The following is a 23,144-nucleotide window of genomic DNA, read 5'->3' as shown; positions in this document are numbered from 1 at the left end:
AAAGACCCAGCAGCAGGTCAGAACGCATGTAAACTGAAATAATCAGAGGTTCTTGATAAGTATCTGAGAATAAATACACTTTCACCTTCAACTTCTAATTTACTCAACTTGGACAAGTGAGGAGAATAGCTTCCTTAATTTTATTTATTTATTTTTTGAGATGGAGTCTCACTCTGCCGCCCAGGCTGGAGTGCAGTGGCTCAATCTTGGCTCGCTGCAACCTCCACCTCCTGGGTCCTAGCGATTCTCCTGCCTCAGCCTCCTGAGTAGCTGGGACTACAGGTGTGTGCCACCATGCCTGGCTAATTTTTTGTATTTTTAATAGAGACGGGGTTTCACTGTATTAGCCAGGATGGTCTTGATCTCCTGACCTCGTGATACACCCGCCATGGCCTTGCGAAGTGCTGAGATTACCACAGGTGTGAGCCACCGCGCCCGGCCACAAACTCTTTTTATTTTTAAGAATAGTGTACTAACCCTTGCCATAGGCTGGGCCTCTATTTAAAGTCGTCTTTCCCCTAATACAGACTCTTAAAACTATGTGTGTGGGCATGTGTGTAACATACTAAACATGTCATATGTTCTAAAGAAAAATACTACCTACAAGTGGTACTGGATATAACAAAAAATAGTCAAGACCTTAGCTCCTTATAACATTCCTCAGCTGTGTGGGGTAAGGATTATAAATGCATGAGCTAACTGCTTCCCTGAGATAGTTAATTAGTAGCAACCACCAAACTATTCTCTGCTTTCCAAGCAAGCAACATAAAAATCTTTTTTTTTTTTTTTTTTTTTTTTGAGACGGACTTTCGCTCTTGTTACCCAGGCTGGAGTGCAATGGCACGATCTCGGCTCACCGCAACCTCCGCCTCCTGGGTTCAGGCAATTCTCCTGCCTCAGCCTCCTGAGTAGCTGAGATTACAGGCACGTGCCACCATGCCCAGCTAATTGTTTGTATTTTTAGTAGAGACGGGGTTTCACCATGTTGACCAGGATGGTCTCGATCTCTCGACCTCGTGATCCACCCGCCTCGGCCTCCCAAAGTGCTGGGATTACAGGCTTGAGCCACCGCGCCCGGCTATAAAAATCTTTTAATGGCATCTTACAGTTTTTTAAAAAATTTAGAATTGAGTTTATCACAACTGAAATTACTAATAAGAAATGTATTATTAAAAGGTAGAAACCTGCTGGGACACGTGGGACCCTAGGGCCTGTAGCTCTTGGCATAAAGTAAGGAAGTGCAGCAGAGAGGAATTTCTGTTTGGAATGTGAATGAGCCCCACTAGCCCGGGCAGAGAGAAGACTGTGGGTTTTTTTTCATAGAGTCAGCTTTGTTGATCTAGATTAGCACCTAGCTGTGTTTCTCGGTTAACTCAGTATCGACCTTAAGAAATGAGCAGAAGCCGGGCGCGGTGGCTCAAGCCTGTAATCCCAGCACTTTGGGAGGCCGAGGCGGGTGGATCACAAGGTCGAGAGATCGAGACCAACCTGGTCAACATGGTGAAACCCCGTCTCTACTAAAAATACAAAAAATTAGCTGGGCATGGTGGCGCGTGCCTGTAATCCCAGCTACTCAGGAGGCTGAGGCAGGAGAATTGCCTGAACCCAGGAGGCGGAGGTTGCGGTGAGCCGAGATCGCGCCATTGCACTCCAGCCTGGGTAACAAGAGCGAAACTCCGTCTCAAAAAAAAAAAAAAAAAAAAATGAGCAGAATCACTTTTTTTTTTTTCTTCTGGAGAGAGGGTCTCACTCTGGCACCCAGGCTGGAGTGCAGTGATGATCACAGCTCTCAGCAGACTTGACCTCCTGAACTGAAGTGATTCTCCCATCTCAGCCTCCTGAGTTGCTGGAATCACAGGGGTGCACCACCATGACTGGCTTATTGATTGATTGATTGATTGATTGATTGAAACCCAGTCTTGCTCTGCCACCCAGGCTGGAGTGCAGTGGCACATCTTGGCTCACTACAACCTCCGCCTCCCAAATTCAAGTGATTCCCTCCTGAGTAGCTAGAATTACAGGTGCATGCCACCACACCCAACTAATTTTTGTGTTTTCAGTAGAGGCAGGGTTTCACCATGTTGGCCAGGCTGGTCTTGAACTCCTGACCTCAGGTGATCTGCCCGCCTTGGCCTCTCAAAGTGCTGGGATTACAGGCATGAGCCTTCACTCCCAGGCAATTTTTTTATTTTTTGTAGAGATGAGAATCTTCCTATGATTCCCAGGCTGGTCTCCAACTCCTGTCGTCAAGATGCTCCCACCTCGGACTCCCAAAGTATTGGGATTACAGGTGTGAGCCACCGCACCCAGGCAGAATCACTCTTTTTTTGAGACAGAGTTTCGCTCTTGTTACCCAGGCTGGAGTGCAATGGCGCGATCTCGGCTCGCTGCAACCTCCGCCTCCTGGGTTCAGGCAATTCTCCTGCCTCAGCCTCCTGAGTAGCTGGGATTACAAGCACGCACCACCATGCCCAGCTAAGTTTTTTTGTATTTTTAGTAGAGACGGGGTTTCACCATGTTGACCAGGATGGTCTCGATCTCTTGACCTTGTGATCCACCCACCTCGGCCTCCCAAAGTGCTGGGATTACAGGCTTGAGCCACCGCACCCGGCCAGAATCGCTTTTTTTAAGAAAATGAGTATTAGCAATGGGTTCTGAAATAAGTAGGGGGATAATTAGTGTCATGGTGAAAAAAAGAAAAAGCATATCAGAGCTCACTAAATTGATTAATGGGTCTGGAGGATACTAAATCCCAAACCCAAGAAGGTGGCACCCAAGAAGAATTACATTTAAAAAATTAAAAAGATTTTTTGTAATGAAAAATATTGGATCAATAAGTTAATTTCTACCTAGTCTTCTCAAAGGTGAGAACATAGAAATGTGTCCAGAGCTGGCATTCTTCCAAATACTTGAGCAGTTTCCCAAGCATCAGTTCACCTTTTGAAGACTGGCAGGAATGAGAGTCTGACTTACTCTGATTTGTATTTTGTGTATAAATTACACACAAAGGGCTGGGGTTTAGATTTTAGTTTTTGGCTGGGCATGGTGGCTCAAGACCAGCCTGGCCAACATGGTGAAACCCTGTCTTTAAAAAAAAAAAAAGAAAGAAAAAAGGGTAGATTTTAGTTTTTGTTTTTTGCTATACTGATTTAATTCTGAAATATTAGCCATCCTGCCAGTTCCATCATCAGGATACTGGAGATGCTTGAAGGTTTATTTAGTGCACTTCATATACTAGGACTTGAAACATTTCACTATTACTTTGAATGAGTAAGTGGACCTATGCTATATGCAGTAAATCTATTCTGGAATCATTTTTTATTTTTATAAATTGTTCATGTTGAATGTTCTGAGCCTTAGAGTCTAAAGGATCCTGTAATCTAGGTTTTCATGTTTGTGATCATGCGAATGGGAAGAACATAGCCAGGGGTAAGTTTGCAGCTAGAACTGAATGGTCTTTTGGCATGGCATTTGCTAAATTTTTTTCTTCCTGTTTTTAACATGTTTATCTTCTGCTTCATTAAGCTAGTGTGTAGATCAGGCGTCCCCAAACTTTTTACACAGGGGGCCAGTTCACTGTCCCTCAGACCGTTGGAGGGCCGCCACATACTGTGCTCCTCTCACTGACCACCAATGAAAGGGGTGCCCCTTCCTGAAGTGCGGCGGGGGGCCAGATAAATGGCCTCAGGGGCCTGCATGCAGCCCATAGTTTAGTTTGGGGACTCCTGGTGTAGATAAATGCTACACTTCTTTTTCCTAGGCTTTAATTCCATCAGTCATAAATTTCTTATAGATCTTTCATGGGTTAATAATTTCAATTGAGCCAAGTAAATTTGGGGTAGAATAACTTAGTTCCTAAGTTGAATTTTCTTTAACTCTAAATAATTTTTTCAGAAGGGATTCCATTTTTTGCCAATAATAGAATTGACATTTCCAGCTGGGTGTGGTGGCTCACGTCTGTAATCCTAGTACTTTGGGAGGCCGAGGCAGGCAGATCACTTTCAGTCAAGAGCTCAAAACTGCCTGGCGCGGTGGCTCAAGCCTGTAATCCCAGCACTTTGGGAGGCCGAGGCGGGTGGATCACGAGGTCGAGAGTTTGAGACCATCCTGGTCGACATGGTGAAACCCCGTCTCTACTAAAAATACAAAAAATCAGCTGGGCATGGTGGCGTGTGCCTGTAGTCCCAGCTACTCAGGAGGCTGAGGCAGGAGAATTGCCTGAACCCAGGAGGCGGAGGTTGCGGTGAGCCAAGATCACGCCATTGCACTCCAGCCTGGGTAACAAGAGCGAAACTCCGTCTCAAGAAAAAAAAAAAAGAGCTCAAAACCAGCCTGGCCAACATGGCAAGACCCTGTCTCTACTAAAAATACAAAAAAATTAGCCAGGCGTGCTAGTGGGCACCTATAATCCCAGCTGCTCAGGAGGTTGAAGCAGGAGAATCACTTGAACCTGGGAGGCGGAGATTGCATTGAGCCGAGATCATGCCACGGCACTCCAGCCTTGTAAAAAAACATGTGCAGTGGCTCACTCCTGTAATCCCAGCACTTTGGGAGACTGAGATGGGAGAATTGCTTGAGGCCAGGCATTCAAGACCAGCCTAGGCAATGTAGAGAGATCCCATCTCTCCAAAAATACGTTTTTTTTAATTAGCCAGGCATGGTGGCACATGCCTACAGAGGAGGCTGAGGCAGGAGGACTGCTTAAGGCCAGGTGTTTGAGGTTACAGTGAGCTATGATTGAGCCAGTACATTCCAGCCTGGGTGACAAGTGAGACCCTGTCGCAAAAAAAAAAAAACTTGACAATGTAATGTGGTTTAACATTATCTCATTAGATAAGGCACTTTCCTCCTTTTCTGTGGGTGTCTCTGCGGGCATGTTCCAAGCATGTGTATTTCCTACTGTTTCTGTATTTATCTAATTGGTGATTGGTGATGTCCAAGATTGCCTCATTTGTGCTACTGTATGGTAGATTGGACAGAACACAGATTTGGCTACCTGTCCAGCTTTTTGCTTTGGGGCAAATTAACAGCACTGCCTAGTGGGACAGGGCCTCATTCATTAAAATGGTGGTAACTATTCTTATCTTGCTGGATTGTTGGGTTTGAAAATTAAATAATGTTTTGAAAGCTCCAAGGCCATTGCTTAGCATATCAGTGCCCCCTCTTTGTTTCTCTCCTCTTACCAAGAAACAAGTGAATATTGTTTTTCATTTCTTGAATCTCTTTATGTTCCTTTTTTTTTTTTTTTTTTTTTGAGACAGAGTCTTGCTCTGTCGCTAGGCACCAGGCTGGAGTGCAGTGGCGTGATTGGCTCACTGCAACCTCTGCCTCCCAGGTTCAAGCAATTCTCCTGCCTCAGCCTCCCTAGTAGCTGGGCCTACAGGCACACACCACCACGCCCAGCTAATTTTTGTATTTTTTTTTCTTTTTTAAGACGGGGTTTTACCATGTTGGTCAGGCTGGTCTTGAACTCCCAACCTCAGGTGATCCACCTGCCTTGGCCTCCAAAGTGCTTGGATTACAGGCATGAGACACCACGCCCGGCCTGATTTTTGCATTTTTAGTAGAGACGGGGTTTCACCATGTTGGCCAGGATGGTCTCAATCTCTTGACCTTGTGATCTGCCTGCCTCAACCTCTCAAAGTGCTGGGATTACAGGCATGAGCCACCATGCCTGGGTTTCTTTTTATTTTTCTTGAGTCAGAGTCTTGCTCTGTTGCCCAGGCTGGAGTGCAGGGGCACATTCTTGGCTCACTGCAACCACCACTACTGGGTTTAAGCAGTTCTCCTGCCTCAGCCTCTGGAGTAGCCGGGATTGTAGGTGTGCACCACTACACCTGGCTATTTTCAGATTTTTAGTAGGGATGGGGTTTCACCATGTTGACCAGGCTGGTCTCGAACTCTTGACTTCAGGTGATCCACCAGCCTCAGCCGCCCAAAATGCTGCGATTACAGGCGTGAGCCGCCATGCCAGGCTATGTTCCCTTTTTTAAAATGTATACAAGGAAGGGGCTTAACTATGCAAGCACTCGGAGGCCAAGGAGCACTGAAAATGAGGAGAGGGTTCAAAAATCAAGTTAGATCCTGGGATGTGCTGACAAATCCAGACACTGCAGTTCTTTCAGATAACCTGGGGACAAAAAGTAAGGCTTGGACCTCCGAAAATGAACACACGGGAAAAATAATGTGTCCTTTTGGTTAATGAAATATCCCTTGTATTCACATGTTATAAAATGTTAGGAAGAGGGAAAATGTATCCTCTTACAAGCCATACATCAGAATTCTAATAATCTAAGGCTAATTATAAAAATATTACATGTTAAATATTAAATGTTAGAATTTTTAAAAAGTATATGAGGGAAAAAATTTGGGGACACAGCTGAATTTTTCCGGCTGTTCCAACGCTCAAAAAAAGTATAGGAGAAGAATGTCACATATTTTCCTCTTCCTCCCCCTCCAAATTCCACAGTATCCAATTCATTACTTTTCATTTTTGTGTGCCTTATTTTCCATTCCTTGCTTGTCACTAATCCTATTAGTAAAAGAATCCCCCCACCTATGTTCATAATTAAGGTTTGGTCTAAAAAGAACTATAAACAGAAGCATACGTCTCTAGATTTCTAATGATTTTTTTAAATCACAGCCAGTTAACTTATTAAATTGGGTACTTAAACACAGTACCATAAACTGGGTGTGGTCCTGTAGCCTCCAGATCTTCAGTTCTGACTTTGGCCTAATTCTCCTAGAAATACTTAATTTTAATTCATTTTATTGCCTAACGATGGTATTAATAATCCCTTTGGTTCTCAAAGTATATTATGTTTCACAAGAGGCTGAAATTTGGTCTTACGGATTTCACTTAGAAATAAATAACTATTAAGTGTACCTGGACTTGAGGAAAAAAAAACGAAAGAAAGAATTAATTTTTCTGTTTGTTTGTTTTTCATGAGAACATGGTTTAAAACTAATTAAGTTTTAATTGTATTGTTCAGAGCGTTTGAGAGTACTTGTTTTTTAGTGTTAGCGTTGCTTGTGTTTCCCCCTTCCCTTCCCCGATTTTCTTTACAGACGTCTTTTTACAAGGGAAACGGTTCCATGAAGCCTTGGAAAGCATACTTTCACCCCAGGAAACCGTAAAAGAGAGAGATGAAAATCTCAAGTCTGGTTACATCGAAAGTGTTCAGCATATTCTGAAAGATGTCAGTGGAGTGCGAGCTCTTGAAAGTGCTGTTCAACATGAAACCTTAAACTATATAGGTCTGCTGGACTGTGTGGCCGAGTATCAGTAAGTATGAGATTGTTTCCATACAGTATGGAGGTGAATTAATACGAGATGGTACCTGTTAAAAGGTGTGCCTATAGATCCTGCAGCCTCTGTCTCTTTAATGTCCAAACCTTTGTGCTAGGTAGAAGAATTGGGAGGGGCAGGGTTGAGAACAGGTACAAGGAGAAGAGCCACAGAACCTTTGTCCTCCAGTATTCTAAAATCAAATTGTTTGTTGGAGAAAGATATACCCTTAGTTTTGTTTTGAGACAGAGTCTCTCTCTGTCACCTAGGCTGGAGTGCAGTGGTGTAATCTTGGCTCACTGTAACTTCTGCCTCCCAGGTTCAATCGATTTTTCTGCCTCATCCTCCTGAGTAGCTGGGATTACAGGCGTTTGCCACCACTCCCAGCTAGTTTTTGTATTTTTAGTAGAGACAGGGTTTCACCATGTTGGCCAGGCTGGTCTCGAACTCCTGACCTCAAGTGATCCATCCACCTTGGTTTCCCAAAGTGTTGGAATTATAGGCATGAGTCACCACACCCAGCTGAGACTTTTCAATATCCCTAACGTGGCCTGTTTGCCAGCCTGTCCTTCCTCTCCCCCAAAGCAAGGTACCTGCCATAAGATCCAGTTTCATTCCTGCATTTTCTTTCCTATTTTCCTAAAGATAGCACCATGATCTGTTGGTTCTGAAAATCAGCTCTCTTCCTGGCTTCCAGGCAATGCTTGACATGGATCAGAGCTCTGAACTTACTACAGCTTCCTGTGGTGTTTTGTTTGTTTTGTTTTTTGTTTTGTTTGAGATGGAGTCTTGCTCTGTCCCCCAAGCTGGAGTGCAGTGGCGCCATCTCAGCTCACTGCAACCTCCGACTTCCAGGTTCAAGTGATTCTCCTGCCTCAGCCTCCTGAGTAGCTAGGACTAACGCCCAGCTAATTTTTGTATTTTTAGTAGAGAAGGGGTTTCACCACGTTGACCAGGATGGTTTCGATCTCTTGACCTCGTGATCCACCTGCCTCGGCCTCCCAAAGTGCTGGGATTACAGGCTTGAGCCACTGCGCCCGGCAGGAGTAATTTTTTAATTACTATGTTTTGTAAGAATCGATATCATCTTTAAAGCAAAATTAGAAATACCTTGGTTTCTCAGATATCAGGGTATCTGGACACTCCCAAGTCTGGGTCTGTTTGGTAAACATTATTAATTTGTTCCCTTAACTGTAGCATCTAGAGGCTAGGAATGCCTAACTTTTTGGGAATGCAGCCCAGCAAGTCCCAGCTTCATATTCCTAGCCCTCACTCAAGATAGAGTTGCTGGCCGGGCGCGGTGGCTCAAGCCTGTAATCCCAGCACTTTGGGAGGCCGAGGTGGGTGGATCACGAGGTCAAGAGATCGAGACCATTCTGGTCAACATGGTGAAACCCCGTCTCTACTAAAAATACGAAAAATTAGCTGGGCATGGTGGCTCGTGCCTGTAATCCCAGCTACTCAGGAGGCTGAGGCAGGAGAATTGCCTGAACCCAGGAGGCGGAGGTTGCGGTGAGCCGAGATCGCGCCATTGCACTCCAGCCTGGGCAACAAGAGCGAAACTCTGTCCCAAAAAAAAAAAAAAAAGATAGAGTTGCTCTAGTTCCAACGCCTCTGACACAAGGGTGGCCACAACCAGCAGATACCCCTAATCCAAATAAGGCAAGGGAGCACTAAGAACAAGATAGGGAGAAAAATCTGTTCATGTAAACCTTGGAGCGCTAGTTAAAATACAAGTTTAAAAGCTTGTCTAGGCCCAGGGTGGTGGCTCACACCTGTAATCCCATCACTTTGGGAGACTGAGGCAGGTGGATCACGAGTTCAAGAGATTGAGACCATCCTGGCCAACATGGTGAAACACCATCTCTACTAAAAATACAAAAATTAGCCAGGCATGGTGGTGCTCTCCTGTAGTACCAGCTACTCAGGAGGCTGAGGTGGGAGAATTGCTCAGACCCGGGAGGCGGAAGTTTCAGTGAGCCAAGATTGTGCCACTGCACTCCAGCCTGGTAGACAGAGCGAGACTCTGTACAGCCCAACATAAATTCATAAACTTCCTTAAAACATTATGAGATTTTTTTGGGGTATTTATTTATTTTTAGCTCATCAGCTATTAGTGTATTTCATGTGTGGCCCAAGATAATTCTTCCAATATGGGCTGGGAAGACAAAAGACTGGACACCCCTAATAGTCCAGAAACTGTTTAGACTACCTAATGGTTTTATACCACAACTGCCTCATCTCTGAGAAGAGCCCTGTGTACCAAGAGATTTTTTTTTTTTTTTGAGACGGAGTATCGCTCGTTACCCAGGCTAGAGTGCAATGGCGCGATCTCGGCTCACCACAACCTCTGCCTCCTGGGTTCAAGCAATTCTCCTGCCTCAGCCTCCCGAGTAGCTGGGACTACAGGCGTGCGCCACCACGCCCGGCTAATTTTTGTATTTTTGTAGAGACGGGGTTTCACCATGTTGACCAGGATGGTCTCGATCTCTTGACCTCGTGATCCACCTGCCTCGGCCTCCCAAAGTGCTGGGATTACAGGCGTGAGCCACCGCGCCCGGCCTACCAAGAGATTTAATAGACTATTTTTGGCCGCCCTTTGGGTTAATCTAGGAAGCCGTATAGTTACCTCCACCCAAGGCCTTATAAGAAGTTCCTGACACCCAGTGCTTGTAATAGAGATGAGAAAGTATGTCCACAGCACTGTTCTTTGTTTTTTGCTCTTTAAATCAGAGCACCAACATTGGTAATATGAACATTTTTGAAACTAAGGTTTTTTGTTTTTTGGGTTTTTTTTTGAGACAGAGTCTCTGTCACCCAGAGTTTGGTGGGTGCAGTCTCAGTTCACTGCAACTTCTACCTCCTGGGTTCACACGATTTCTCGTGCCTCAGCCTCCTCAAGCGGCTGGGACTTCAGGCACCCGCCACCACGCCTGGCTAATTTTTTGTATTTTTAGTAGAGATGGGGTTTTGCCATGTTAGCCAGGCTGGTCTCAAACTGCTGACCTCAAGCAATCTGCCCAAAGTGCTGGGATTACAAGCATGAGCTACCACACCCGGCCTAGAATTTTTTTTTTTTTTTTAAGACAGAGTTTTGCTCAGCTCCCCAGGCTGGAGTACAGCTTATTACAACATCCACTTCCCAGGCCCAAACGATCCTCCCACCTCAGCCTCCTGAGTAGCTGGGACCACAGGTGCAAACAACTATGCCCAGCTAATTTTTTTGTTATGTTTTGTAGAGAGGGGGTTTTGCCATGTTGCTCAGGCTGATCTGGAATTCCTGAAGTCAAGCTGCCTGTCTCCATCTCCCAAAGTGCTGGGATTACAGGTGTGAGGCACTGCTTTTGAGACAGAGTCTCACTCAGTCACCCAAGCTGGAATTCAGCGATGCAGTCAGGGCTTACTGCAGCCTCTGACTCCCTGGGCTCAGGCCATCCTTCCACCTCAGCTTCACCACACTCAGCTAATTTTTCTACTTTTTTGTAGAGGTGGGGTCTCACCATGTTGCCCAGGCTGGACTTGAACTCCTGGACTCAATTGATTCCTTGCCTCAGCCTCCCAAAGTGTGGGGATTACGAACATGAGCCACCATGCCCAGCCAATTTTTTTTTTTTTTGAGACAGTTTTTGCTGTTGTTGCCCACGCTGGAGTGCAGTAGCGAGATCTTGGCTCACTACAGCTTTCGCCTTCCAGGTTAAGTGAATCTCTTGCCTCAGCCTTCCAAGAGGCTGGGATAACAGGTGCCTGCTAACACCATACCCAGCTAATTTTTGTATTTTTCATAGAGACGGGGTTTCACCCTGTTGGCCAGGCTGGTCTCAAGCGCCTAACCTCAGGTGATCTGCCCACCTTGGCCTCCCAAAGTGCTGGGATTACAGGCGTGAGCCACTGTGCCTGCCCCGCTGAATTTTTAATGGGTAATGTAAACACTCTGTTAATTCAGGCAATTAGGAATAACTTCCCACACTGTATTGAACCTCTGTTTAAAAAGTTCCTGTGTTCCTGAGATATTTTATGACCATATGTACAATCATTTGTTCCCACACTTTTTTTTTTTTTTTTTTTTTTTTTGAGACGGAGTTTCGCCCTTGTTACCCAGGCTGGAGTGCAATGGCGCTATCTCGGCTCACCGCAACCTCCGCCTCCTGGGGTCAGGCAATTCTCCTGCCTCAGCCTCCTGAGTAGCTGGGATTACAGGCACGTGCCACCATGCCCAGCTAATTTTTTGCACTTTTAGTGGAGACGGGGTTTCACCATGTTGACCAGGATGGTCTCGATCTCTCGACCTCGTGATCCACCCGCCTCGGCCTCCCAAAGTGCTGGGATTACAGGCTTGAGCCACTGTGCCCGGCCCCACACTTATTTTTTTTTTTTTTTTTTTTTTGAGACGGAGTTTCGCTCTTGTTACCCAGGCTGGAGTGCAATGGCGCTATCTCGGCTCACCGCAACCTCCGCCTCCTGGGCTCAGGCAATTCTCCTGCCTCAGCCTCCTGAGTAGTTGGGATTACAGGCACGTGCCACCATGCCCAGCTAATTTTTTTGTATTTTTAGTAGAGACGGGGTTTCACCATGTTGACCAGGATGGTCTCGATCTCTCGACCTCGTGATCCACCCGCCTCGGCCTCCCAAAGTGCTGGGATTACAGGCTTGAGCCACCGCGCCCGGCCCCACACTTATTTTTAAACCAAGATAATATACCCTGCTTTTTTCCACTTAAAAAAATTATTTAAAAAAAAATCTTAGGCCAGGTGCGGTGGCTCAAGCCTGTAATCCCAGCACTTTGGGAGGCCAAGGCCGGTGGATCACAAGGTCAAGAGATCGAGACCATCCTGGTCAACATGGTGAAACCCCATCTCTACTAAAAATACAAAACATTAGCTGGGCATGGTGGCGCGTGCCTGTAATCCCAGCTACTCAGGAGGCTGAGGCAGGAGAATTGCCTGAACCCAGGAGGCGGAGGTTGCGGTGAGCCGAGATCGTGCCATTGCACTCCAGCCTGGGTAACAACAGCGAAACTCTGTCTCAAAAAAAAAAAAAAAATCTTAGAGATCTTTCCTTATTAGTTTATATAGATCTGTAACATTCTTTTCTCATGTAATAATTTTCTACCACCCAGAATTAATAGTTAGTAACACTGTTACATTTGCTTCCAACTTTTTTTTCCTTGTTCCTATGATTATTTGGAGATCTTTTTTTAAAGAAATATAACATTACAGATTAAGCCCAAATTCTGTTGAACCGCCTGTGGCCAAAGGTGATCACTGTTTTAAGTTTGGTAATGTGTCCTTCTAGTCTACCTCCTACGCTCTTTTTTGTTTCTTTTCTTTTTTTTTAATGACTAATGGTCCATGACACAGCATCAGGAGAACTGGAGATCATGTGCTCTTTATACTCTTAGCACACACATAATACTATGTATAATACACATGCACGGGTATTTCACACAGAACTGTGAAAGGCACAGTATACAGAATATATAGATATCTCTAGATACACAGGAGCCAGCTGCTTGAGTTCCGGATTCTGGCTTTTCATCTTGACCTTAGGTTAGTTACTTAGTCTCTCTCAACTTACTCATCTTTAAGATAAGACAAATGGTAGTACCTGCCTCATGGGGTTGTTATAAAGATAAAATGAGATATTCCCTGAACACTGCTTAATGCATACTACATATTCAGTAGACATTGGCATTATTGTTTTGATCTGCTTTTTTTTTTTTTTTTTTTTTAATTTTTTGTAGAAACAAGTCTTGCTGTGTTGCCTAGACTAGTCTGGAACTGGGAAGGAAGTGATCCTCCCACCTCAGCCTCCCAAAGTGCTAGAATTACAGGCATGAGCCACCTTGCCCAATCTACTACTGTGTGTGTGTGTGTGTGACCGAGTCACACTCTGTCGCTCAGGCTGGAGGGCAGTGGTGCAATATGGGCTCACTGTAACCTCTGCCTCCCAGGTTCCAGTAGTTCTCCTGCCTCTGCCTCCTGTGCAGCTGGGATTACAGGTGCCCACCACCACGCCCGGCAAATTTTTTTTTTTTTTTTTTTTTTTTGGTATTTTTAGTAGAGACAGGGTTTTGCCATGTTGACCAGGCTGGTTTCAAACTCCTGACCTCCGGTGGATCCGCCCATCTTGGCCTCCCAAAGTGCTGGGATTACAGACTTGAGCCTCCGCACCCAGCCCTACTTCTCTCTTAACTCATTTTTGATATTCTTTTGTATGAATGAGCCACATTCATTTCCCTATTGGGAACATTCGGGTTATTTCTAGTTTTCCACAATTACAAACAGTGCTGTGGCCAATGTGCCTCCTTGTATACTACAGAGCTGTTCAAGGGAGATGCACAGATGCGTTTGTTTTTGTTTTTGTTTTTTCATGAGATGGAGTTTCGCTCTTCTTGCCGAGGCTGGAGTGAAATGATGTGTTCACTGCAACCTCCGCCTCCTAGGTTCAAGTGATTCTCCCTCCTTGGAATTCCAAGTAGCTGGGATTACAGGCATGCACCACCACTCCCGGCTAATTTTGTATTTTTAGTAAAGATGGGGTTTCACCATGTTGGCCAGGGTGTTCTCGAACTCCTGACCTCAGATGATCCACCCACCTTGACCTCGCAACGTGCTGGGATTACAGGCGTGAGCCACCATGCCTGGCTTGTGTGTTGTAGATGTGTGATATATGCAGTTAACAGTACATTTAGTTGGTCTGAAGTAGACTAGGTATGAGTACTTCTTAAATCTCCCAGGCACTTGTCACTTGCACCTAGGATATTAAGCTATTGCTGTCCTGTACTTTCTTTAGGTAAGTTGCTGGGTCAAGGGTATGCATTTTAAATTACGAAGGATATGAGAGAATACATTTAACAATACAGCATTAGTAATTTTGATAACGTATTTTTAATCTACATTTCACATAAGTGAGGCTGAGCATCTTTTAAGAGCTATTTGTGGCCGGGCGCGGTGGCTCACGCCTGTAATCCCAGCACTTTGGGAGGCCGAGGCGGGTGGATCACGAGGTCAAGAGATCGAGACCATCTTGGTCAGCAAGGTGAAACCCCGTCTCTACTAAAAATACAAAAATTAGCTGGGCATGGTGGTGCACGCCTGTAATCCCAGCTACTCGGGAGGCTGAGGCAGGAGAATTGCTTGAACCCAGGAGGCGGAGGTTGTGGTGAGCCAAGATTGTGCCATTGCACTCCAGCCTGGGTAACAACAGTGAAACTCCGTCTCAAAAAAAAAAAAAAAAGAGCTATTTGTGAACTGTTAATGCACTTTTAATTTGCGTTTACACTACGACAATTTATAAAAATGTTTTTGACTGACAATAATTGTATATTTATGGGTTACAGTATGATATTTTGATATATGTATACCTAATGGAAAGATTAAATAAGCTAATTATCTAATATCTATCACTCCACCTATTTATCATTTTTTGATGGTGAGAACCTTTAAAAACTCTCTTCTAGCAACTTCTAAATATATATTGTTATTAACTATGGTCACTGGGCTGTGCAACAAATCACTAAAATGTATTGTTCCAACCTAACTGAAACCTTATACCTTTTGATCAGCATCTCCCCTTTCCCCTTCCCCACTCCTCGTCTCTATTGTCTTGTGATCACCATTCTACTCTCCCTACTTCTGAGTTCAGCTTTTTTAGATTTCACATATAAGTGAAATCATACAGTATTTGTCTTTTTGTGCCTGGCTTATTTCAATCAGCAAAATGTCCATCCACCATGTTCACCCATGTCACAGATGACAGAATTTCATTGTTTTTTAAAGGCTATGTAGTATTCTATTTGTGTGTGTGTGTGTGTGTGTGTGTGTGTGTGTGTGTGTGTGTATGTATCTCCACATTTTCTTTATCCGTTTATCCCTAGATGGACACTTAGGCTGTTTCCACATCATGGCTGTTGTGAATAATGCTGCAGTGAACTTGGGATTGCAGATGTCTCTTCCACATACTGATTTTAATTCCTTTGGCTGTATACCCAAAAGTAGGATTGCTGGATCATATGGTAGTTCTGGTTTTAGTTTTTAGATGTTTTAGTTTTCTGAGGAACCTCCATGATGTTTTCTCAAATGGCTAAGATAATTTACATTCCCACCAACAGTGTACCAGGGTTCTCTTTTTCTGCATATCCTCACCAACGCTTGTCTTTTTGATAATAGCCATTCTAACAGGCATAAGGTAATAGCTCAGTGTGATTTTGACTTGCCTTTCACTAATGATTAGGGATGCTGAGCATTTTTTCATCTTATCTGTTGGCCATTCATGTCTTCTTTTAAGAAATATTCATTTAGCCGGGCGTGGTGGCTCAAGCCTGTAATCCCAGCACTTTGGGAGGTTGAGGCAGGTGGATCACGAGGTCAAGAGATCAAGACCATCCTGGTCAACATGGTGAAACCCCATCTCTACTAAAAATACAAAAAAATTAGCTGGGCATAGTGGCACGTGCCTGTAGTCCCAGCTACTCAGGAGGCTGAGGCAGGAGAATTGCTTGAACCCAGGAGGCGGAGGTTGCAGTGAGCCGAGATCGCGCCATTGCACTCCAGCCTGGATAACGAGCGAAACTCCGTCTAAAAAAAAAAGAAAGAAATATTCATTTAGCTCCATTGCCCAGTTTTTAATCAAGTTATTTGTTTTCCTACTATTTAGTTGTTTGATTTCTTTACATATTTTGGATATTATCCCCTTATCAGATGTATGATTTGCAATTATTTTCTCTCATCCTGTGGGTTGTGTCTTCCTTCTGTCAATTGTTTCCTTTGTTATGCAGAAGGTTTTTGATGCATTTGTGTGTTTCTGCTTTTGTTACCTATGCTTTCAGGCTTCTATCTGAGAAATCATGGCTCCGATCAGTGTCGTGAAGCTTTTCTCATGTTTTTTTTCTAGCAGTTTTACAGTTTCAGGCCTACGTTTAAGTCTTTAAGTTGACTTTTGTATATGGTATGAGATTGAGTACGATTTCATTCTTAGGCAAGTCGACATCCAGTTTTCCTGACACAGTTTTCAAGATATTCCCCATTGTTTGTTCTTGGCACCTTTACTGAAAATTAATTGACTGTACATTCATAGATTTGTTTCTGGGCTGTCTGTCCTGTTCCACTGTTTCATGTGTCTCTTTTTATGCCATTATCATGCCGTTTGATTACAACAGCTTTACCATATACAGCCATGTTCCACATAACAATGTCTCAGTCAACGACAGACTGCATGTACAACAGTGGTCCCATAGGATTATAATGGAGCTGAAGACCTCCTGTCACCTAGTGACGTAATGTTATAGTTCAACATACTACTCGTGTTTATGGTTATGCTGGTATAAACAAACCTACTATTCTACCAGTCATATAAAAACAGCACATACCATTATGTACAGCACAGTATATAATTGATAATGATAATAAACAGCTATTAATGGCTTGTGTATTTACTATGATCCTAACCCTGTGTAGGCCTAGGCTAATGTGTGTGTGTCTTAGTTTTTAACAAAAGTTTTAAAAGTAACAAATAATAATAGGTAAAGCGTGTAGAATAAAGATACGAAGAAAGAGGCGGAGCATGGTGGCTCACACCTGTAATCCCAGCTCTTTGGGAAATTGAGACAGGTGGATCACTTGAGGTGAGGAGTTTGAGACCAACCTAAGCAACATTGTGAAACCCCGTCTCTGCTAAAAATGAAAATAATTAGCTGGGCATGGTGCACATACCTGTAATCCCAGCTACTCAGGAGGCTGAGGTGGGAAGATTGCTTGAACCCGGGAGGTGGGGGTTGCAGGGAACCAAGGTTGCCTCACTGCACTCCAGCCTGGGTGACAGAGTGAGACTTTATCACAAAAAAAAAAAAAAAAAAAAAAAAAAGGAAAATATTTCTATATAGTTGTATGATGTGTTTAAGATAAGTATTATTATAAGAGTCAATAAATTAAAGAAGTGGCTGGGTGTGGTGACTTACGCCTGTAATCCCACCACTTTCGGAGGCTGAGGTGGGGAGAGCACCTGAGATCAGGGGTTTGAAACTAACCTGGCCAACATAGCAAAACCCCGTCTCTGCTAAGAATACAAAATTAACCGGGCATGGTGGCACATGCCTGTAATCCCAGCTATTTGGGAGGCTGAGGCAGGAGAATCACTTGAACCTGGGACGCGGAGGTTGCAGTGAGCTGAAAGCATGCCATTGTACTCCAGCCTGGGCAATAAGAATGAAATTCCATCTTAAAATTAATTAATTAAGTAATTAAAGAAGTTTACAAAGTAAAAAAGTTACAGTAAGCTAAAGTTAATTTATTATTGAAGAAAGAAAAACAATTTTGTAAATTTAGCGTAGCCTAAGTGTACAGTGTTTAAAGTCTACAGTAGTCTGTGGTAATGTCCCAGGCCTCCACATTCACTCACCACTCACTCACTCACTCAGTTGCCCGGAGCAACTTTCAGTCCTGCAAGCTGCATGCATAGTAGGTGCCCTGTATAAGTGCACCATTTTTCATCTTTTATACCATATTTTTACTGTACCTTTTCTATGTTTAGATGTGTGTAGATATACTAACGCTTTGTCATTGTGTTACAGTTGCCTGCAGTATTCAGTACAGTAACATGCTGTACAGGTTTGAGCCTAGGCGCAAAGGTCTGGGTGTGTAGTACTATCCTCCCTAGGTTTGTGTAAAATACTCTATGTTTGCACAACGACAAAATCGCCTAACCACGCATTTCTCAGGACATATCCTTGTCATTAAGCTACGCATGACTGTACTTTGAAATCAGGGAATGTCATGCCTCCAGCTTTGTTCTTTTTACTGAAGATTACTTTGGCTATTCTGAGTCTTTTGTGGTTCCATGTGAAATTATGATGGAATTTTTTTTTTTTTTTTTTTTTTTTTTTGAGACAGGGTCTGACCTTGTTACCCAGGCTGTTGTGCAGTGATACAGTCTCGGCTTATGGCAAACTCCACCTCCCGGGCTCAAGTCATCTTCCCACCTCAGCCTCCCAAGTAGCTGGGACAGCAGGCTCCAGTCACAACACCTGGCAGATTTTTTGGTATTGTTTGTAGAGACAGGGTTTTACCATGTTGCCCAGGCTGGTCTTGGACTCCTGAGCTCAAGCAATCTGCCTGCCTTGGCCTCCCAAAGTATTGGGGATTACAGGTGTGAGCCACCATATCCGGCCTGCCATTGGAATTTTGATAGAGATTGACCCTATATACTGCTTTGGGTAGTATGGACATTTTAATAATATTAATTATCCCAGTTCATAACAAGATATCTTACCATTTATTTGTATCCTTTTCAGTTTCTTTCATCAATATTTTACAGTTTACAGAATGCCATTAATTTTTTCATTTATTATGTAAAAATAAAGTGGTCTGTGGCAGAAATATAGCATGGTGGCTCATGCTTGTAATCCCAGCAGTCTGGGAGGCCGAGTCAGGTGGATTACTTGAGGTCAGGAGTTCGAGAGCAGCCTGACCAACATAGTGAAACCCCATCTCTACTAAAAATACAAAAATTAGCTGAGCGAGGTGGCGCATAGGTCATCCCAGTTACTCAGGAGGCTGAGGCAGAAGAATCACTTAAACCCAAGAGGCAGAGGTTGCAGTGAACCAAGATTGTGCCACTGCACTCTAGCCTGGGTGACAGAGTAAGACTCCCATCTGAAAAAAAAAAAAAAAAGAACCAGGAATGGCAGCCTCCTAGAGTTACTGGGGCCCTTTCCTCAATTACAGAGATTGTCAAACTTGGCAATATTGCAAAACAATTATAAAGACAATAAAATTATCTCTAAGCCTGCACTGTCCAGTAGAGTAGCCACTAAACACCTGTATCTATTGAGCATTTAAATCTGATCAGGCCAAACTAAGGTGTGCTGTAACAATATACAAGCTAGATTTCAGTGACTTGGTACAAAAAAAGAATGTAAAATATTCCATTAATAATTTGTTATGTTGATTACATGTTGATATTTTGGATATGTTAGGGTTAAGTAAAATATTAAAATTGCACCTGTGTCCAGGTGCAGTGGCTCACACCTGTAATCCCAGCACTTGGGAGGCTGAGGCAGGTGGATCATGAGGTCAGGAGTACGTGACTAGCCTGACTAACACGATGAAACCTGGTTTCTACTAAAAATACAAAATTAGCCAGGCATGGTGCCATGTGCCTGTGATCACAGCTACTCAGGAGGCTGAGGCAGGAGGATCGCTTAAATCCAGGAGGCGGAGGTTGGGGTGAGCCAAGAGCATGCCGTTGTGCTCCAGTCTGGGCAACAGAGACTCCATCTCCAATTAAAAAAAAAAAAGAAAAATTTCACCTGTATTTCTTTCTCTTTTGTGATGTGGCTGCTAGAAAATTTAAAATGACACATGCCTCGCAGTTTCTTTCCTTTTGCCAGTGCTGCTCTAGACTGATTTTGCATGAGTTGTAACTGTCTAGAGCTATAGCGACATGTAAGTAATGTACATGCTCTATGTACAAAATCTCCCTATAAACTGCTGGTTTTGAAATTGAAGTCATGAAAGACAGATTGAACTGGTAGAGTCCTTTGAGAGTCACCAGTTATTAGTCCACTCCCTGTGCTGCTTTTGATACTTGCGTTTGGCAAGTATAAACCCCACCAGGATAGGGAAAGAGGGGAGGAATCCACTGATTATTTGATGCAAAAGAAAAAGTGGTGGGGTACGCTTGTAGTCCCAGCTACTCGGGAGGCTGAGGTGGGAGGATCACTTGAGTCTAACAGTATGAGTCTAGCCTGGGCAACATATGAAACCCCATCTCTTAAAAAAAAAAAATGGCGAATAGGAGCAATAGTCATTGGGTGACAAGTAACAAACTATACATAAGAGGAGGGTTAACCTAGTAGAGATTTTCAGTTTGATCTATTACCTACAAAGTATTCCTGTGGTTTCTCTTTAGGGGCAAGCTGTGTGTGATTGACTGGAAGACATCAGAGAAACCAAAACCTTTTCTTCGAGATACATTTGACAACCCACTGCAAGTAGTGGCATACATGGGTGCCATGAACCATGACACCAACTACAGCTTTCAGGTCAGGACACTGAGCCTCCACTTAAAGCTTTGCTCAATGCTTACTTGTCAGCTGTAACTCCAGCTGGGTGTGGTGTCTCACACCTGTAATCCCAGCACTTTGGGAGGCTGAGGCGGGTAGATCATTTGAGGTCAGGAGATCGAGACCAGCCTGGCCAACATGGTGAAACCCCATCTCTACGAAAATTCAAAAACTAGCTGGGCATGCTGGCTCACACCTGTAGTCCCAGCTAATCCAGAGGCTGAGGCAGGAGAATTACTTAAACCAGGCAGGTAGAGGTTGCAGTGAGCCAAGATTGTGCCACTGCACTCTACCCTGGGCAAGAGAGTGAGACTGTCTCAAATCTGTCTCAAAGAACAACAGCAACAAAACTCTTAACTCCTTGGTTGCAGGGAAGAGGAGAAAAATTGTAAAAAAAAAAAAAAAAGTTAAAAAAAATATATATAACTTCTTAGGATTTTACTCTATTTTTTTTTTTTAATCTCTATTTTTATCCCACTACTTGATCTGTTCCTTGTTCCTTTTCCACTTAAAAAAGCACTTTTTGGCCAGGCACAGTGGCTCACGCACTCTAGGAGGCTAAAACAGGCAGATTGCTTGAGCTCAAGAATTCAAGTCCAGTCTGAGTAACATAGTGAAACTCCATCTCTACAAAAACTCATAAAAATTAGCTGGGCATGGTGGCATGCACCTACAGTGCCAGCTACTTGGGAGACTGAGGTGGGAGGATTGCTTGAGCCCAGGATGTGGAAGTTCCCGTGAGCTGAGATAACCCCACCGCACTCTAGCCTGGGCGATAGAGCAAGATCCTGTCTCAAAAATAAATAGGCTGTTCGCAGTGGCTCAGTCCTGTAATCCCAGCACTTAGAGAGGCCGAGGTGGGCAGATCATCTCAGGTCAGGTGTTCAAGACCAGCCTAGCCGACATGGCAAAACCTGTCTCTACTAAAAATACAAAAATTAGCTAGGCATGTTGGCACACGCCTGTAGTTCCAGCTACTCAGGAGGTTGAGACAGGAGAATCTCTTGAACCTAGGAAGCAGAGGTTGCAGTGAGCAAGGTCACACTACTGCACTTTAGCCTGAGCAACAGAGCAAGACTCTGTCTCTAAATAAATAAATAATTAACACTTTTTGGCCGGTGTGGTGACTCACGCCTATAATCCCAGCACTTTGAAAGAGGCTGAGGCAGGAGGCCGAGGTGGGCAGATTGCTTGAGCCTAGGAGTTCCAGACCAGCTTGGGAAATGTGGCAAAACCCCATCACTATGAAAAATGTGAAAAATCAGCCAGAAGTGGTGGTGCCCGCCTTAGTTACTCAGGAGTCCTGAGATGGGAGGATCACCTGAGCTTGGGAAGTTGAGGCTGTGGTGAGCCAAGATTGCACCGTTGCACTCCAGCCTGGACAAGGGGAGTGGGACCCTGTCTCAAAAAAGAAAAAAAAAAAAAAGCACTTTTCCACCCGTCAGTGTTTTATCTGTCATCTTTGTGTTCTGTGTCCTGGTGCAGTCTTTGATCAGCCCACCTTAGAAATTGAGTTAGGAGATAGCCTGTAGATTTTTTTCTACTGAGTTTGCCCTGGAGTAAGAAGGAAATGAACCTAAACTTGGGACCTCCTGTAGTGAAATGAGAATTGCCCTGTGTTTTTTCCTAGGTTCAGTGTGGTTTAATTGTGGTGGCCTACAAAGATGGATCTCCTGCCCACCCACATTTCATGGATGAGGAGCTCTGTTCCCAGTACTGGGCCAAGTGGCTTCTTCGACTAGAAGAATATACAGAAAAGAAAAAGAACCAGAATATTCAGAAACCAGAGTAGGGAACAGGATGCTATTTGGGAACATTCAGCACCTTCTCAAAGTTTGGGAACATATACTGCCATTTACTGCAGTGTAAAAATGAGATGCCACTAGGTCTGAGTGCTACACGAACACAATAGAAGTATTAATTTGTTGAAATGTATTACTACCAACGAGACTGAAAAGCCCGAAAAGTCTAGATGTAAAGAGCCAGACTTCGGCACATGAAATCCCAGCTGTGCTACTCTGATTTACCTGAAAGGAGGACACGCAGGAGGGACAGTCACACTGGTGACACTCGGACTCCTTTGAGAGACCTTTTTGTGTCCCAGGCAGAATGCCCAGTCTTTGCGCTGAGATTAGAAGGCAGTAAGGCTGAGGGTGCCAAGCATTTCCCCAGGGTTCACCAGAGGGGAAGGGACCACACGCCCCCAGGTAGGACAGGGAGCGTGCGGGGAGGGTATGTCAGCCAACTACCGCTGCCAACACCAGTGCCCAAGAATTGTTTCATACATTGGGGTTTTCTGTATATTTCAGTTGGGAAAAGCTTATAGTTAACCTTTTAAGAAAAATAAATACATGATTATTTAGCCTCAAGTAAAGTTGCTGTCCATAAAGCCAGTATATTCACCATGTTGCTGGCAACAGGCCTTGGCATAACACCAGATAACCCCCAGAGGTAGCCAGAGCTATTGTGATAACCTATCACAATTGTAAGTGTTTTAGTGCTATTTCTGACATAAGTCAACGGATCATGTAGGTAGAGTCAATTGTTTATGGCGTTTTTCAGCTGTAGAGGAACTATAAAATCCATTTGTTTCTATCTGATAGGTAATTAAAATTACCAGTTGTCACTGGGTTTGGGAAATTTCAATGCCCATTTCAGCCTGGGGAAAGCCTTTCTGTCTTAGGGAGCGAGTCCGTTAGCATTTAAGTTATAGTTGCTGCCTTGAAATAGTAGGCTGTTAGAATGACTTCTTTGGGTAGTCATTTTCATAAGAAATAAAATACAAAATATGAGTAA

The 23,144-nt window shown here is 44.0% G+C and overlaps 1 protein-coding gene across 1 annotated transcript in view; it reads left to right on the top strand.

Moving 5' to 3' along the window:
- The window catches only part of MGME1 (mitochondrial genome maintenance exonuclease 1), a 25,148-nt gene extending 2,004 nt beyond the window's left edge, over window positions 1–23,144 (top strand). Inside the window, exons 3-5 of the mRNA XM_003933174.4 lie at window positions 7,069–7,285; window positions 20,195–20,327; window positions 21,979–23,144. Coding sequence (XP_003933223.1) covers window positions 7,069–7,285; window positions 20,195–20,327; window positions 21,979–22,140 — 512 coding nt within the window. The 3' untranslated portion in view covers window positions 22,141–23,144. The remainder of the gene's footprint in view (window positions 1–7,068; window positions 7,286–20,194; window positions 20,328–21,978) is intronic.

The sequence above is a fragment of the Saimiri boliviensis genome, chromosome 9, assembly GCF_048565385.1.
Source record: "Saimiri boliviensis isolate mSaiBol1 chromosome 9, mSaiBol1.pri, whole genome shotgun sequence".
Classification (NCBI taxonomy): Eukaryota; Metazoa; Chordata; class Mammalia; order Primates; family Cebidae; genus Saimiri; species Saimiri boliviensis.
Note: the sequence above shows the minus strand (reverse complement) of the source record. Positions and strands in the feature narration are given on the sequence as shown.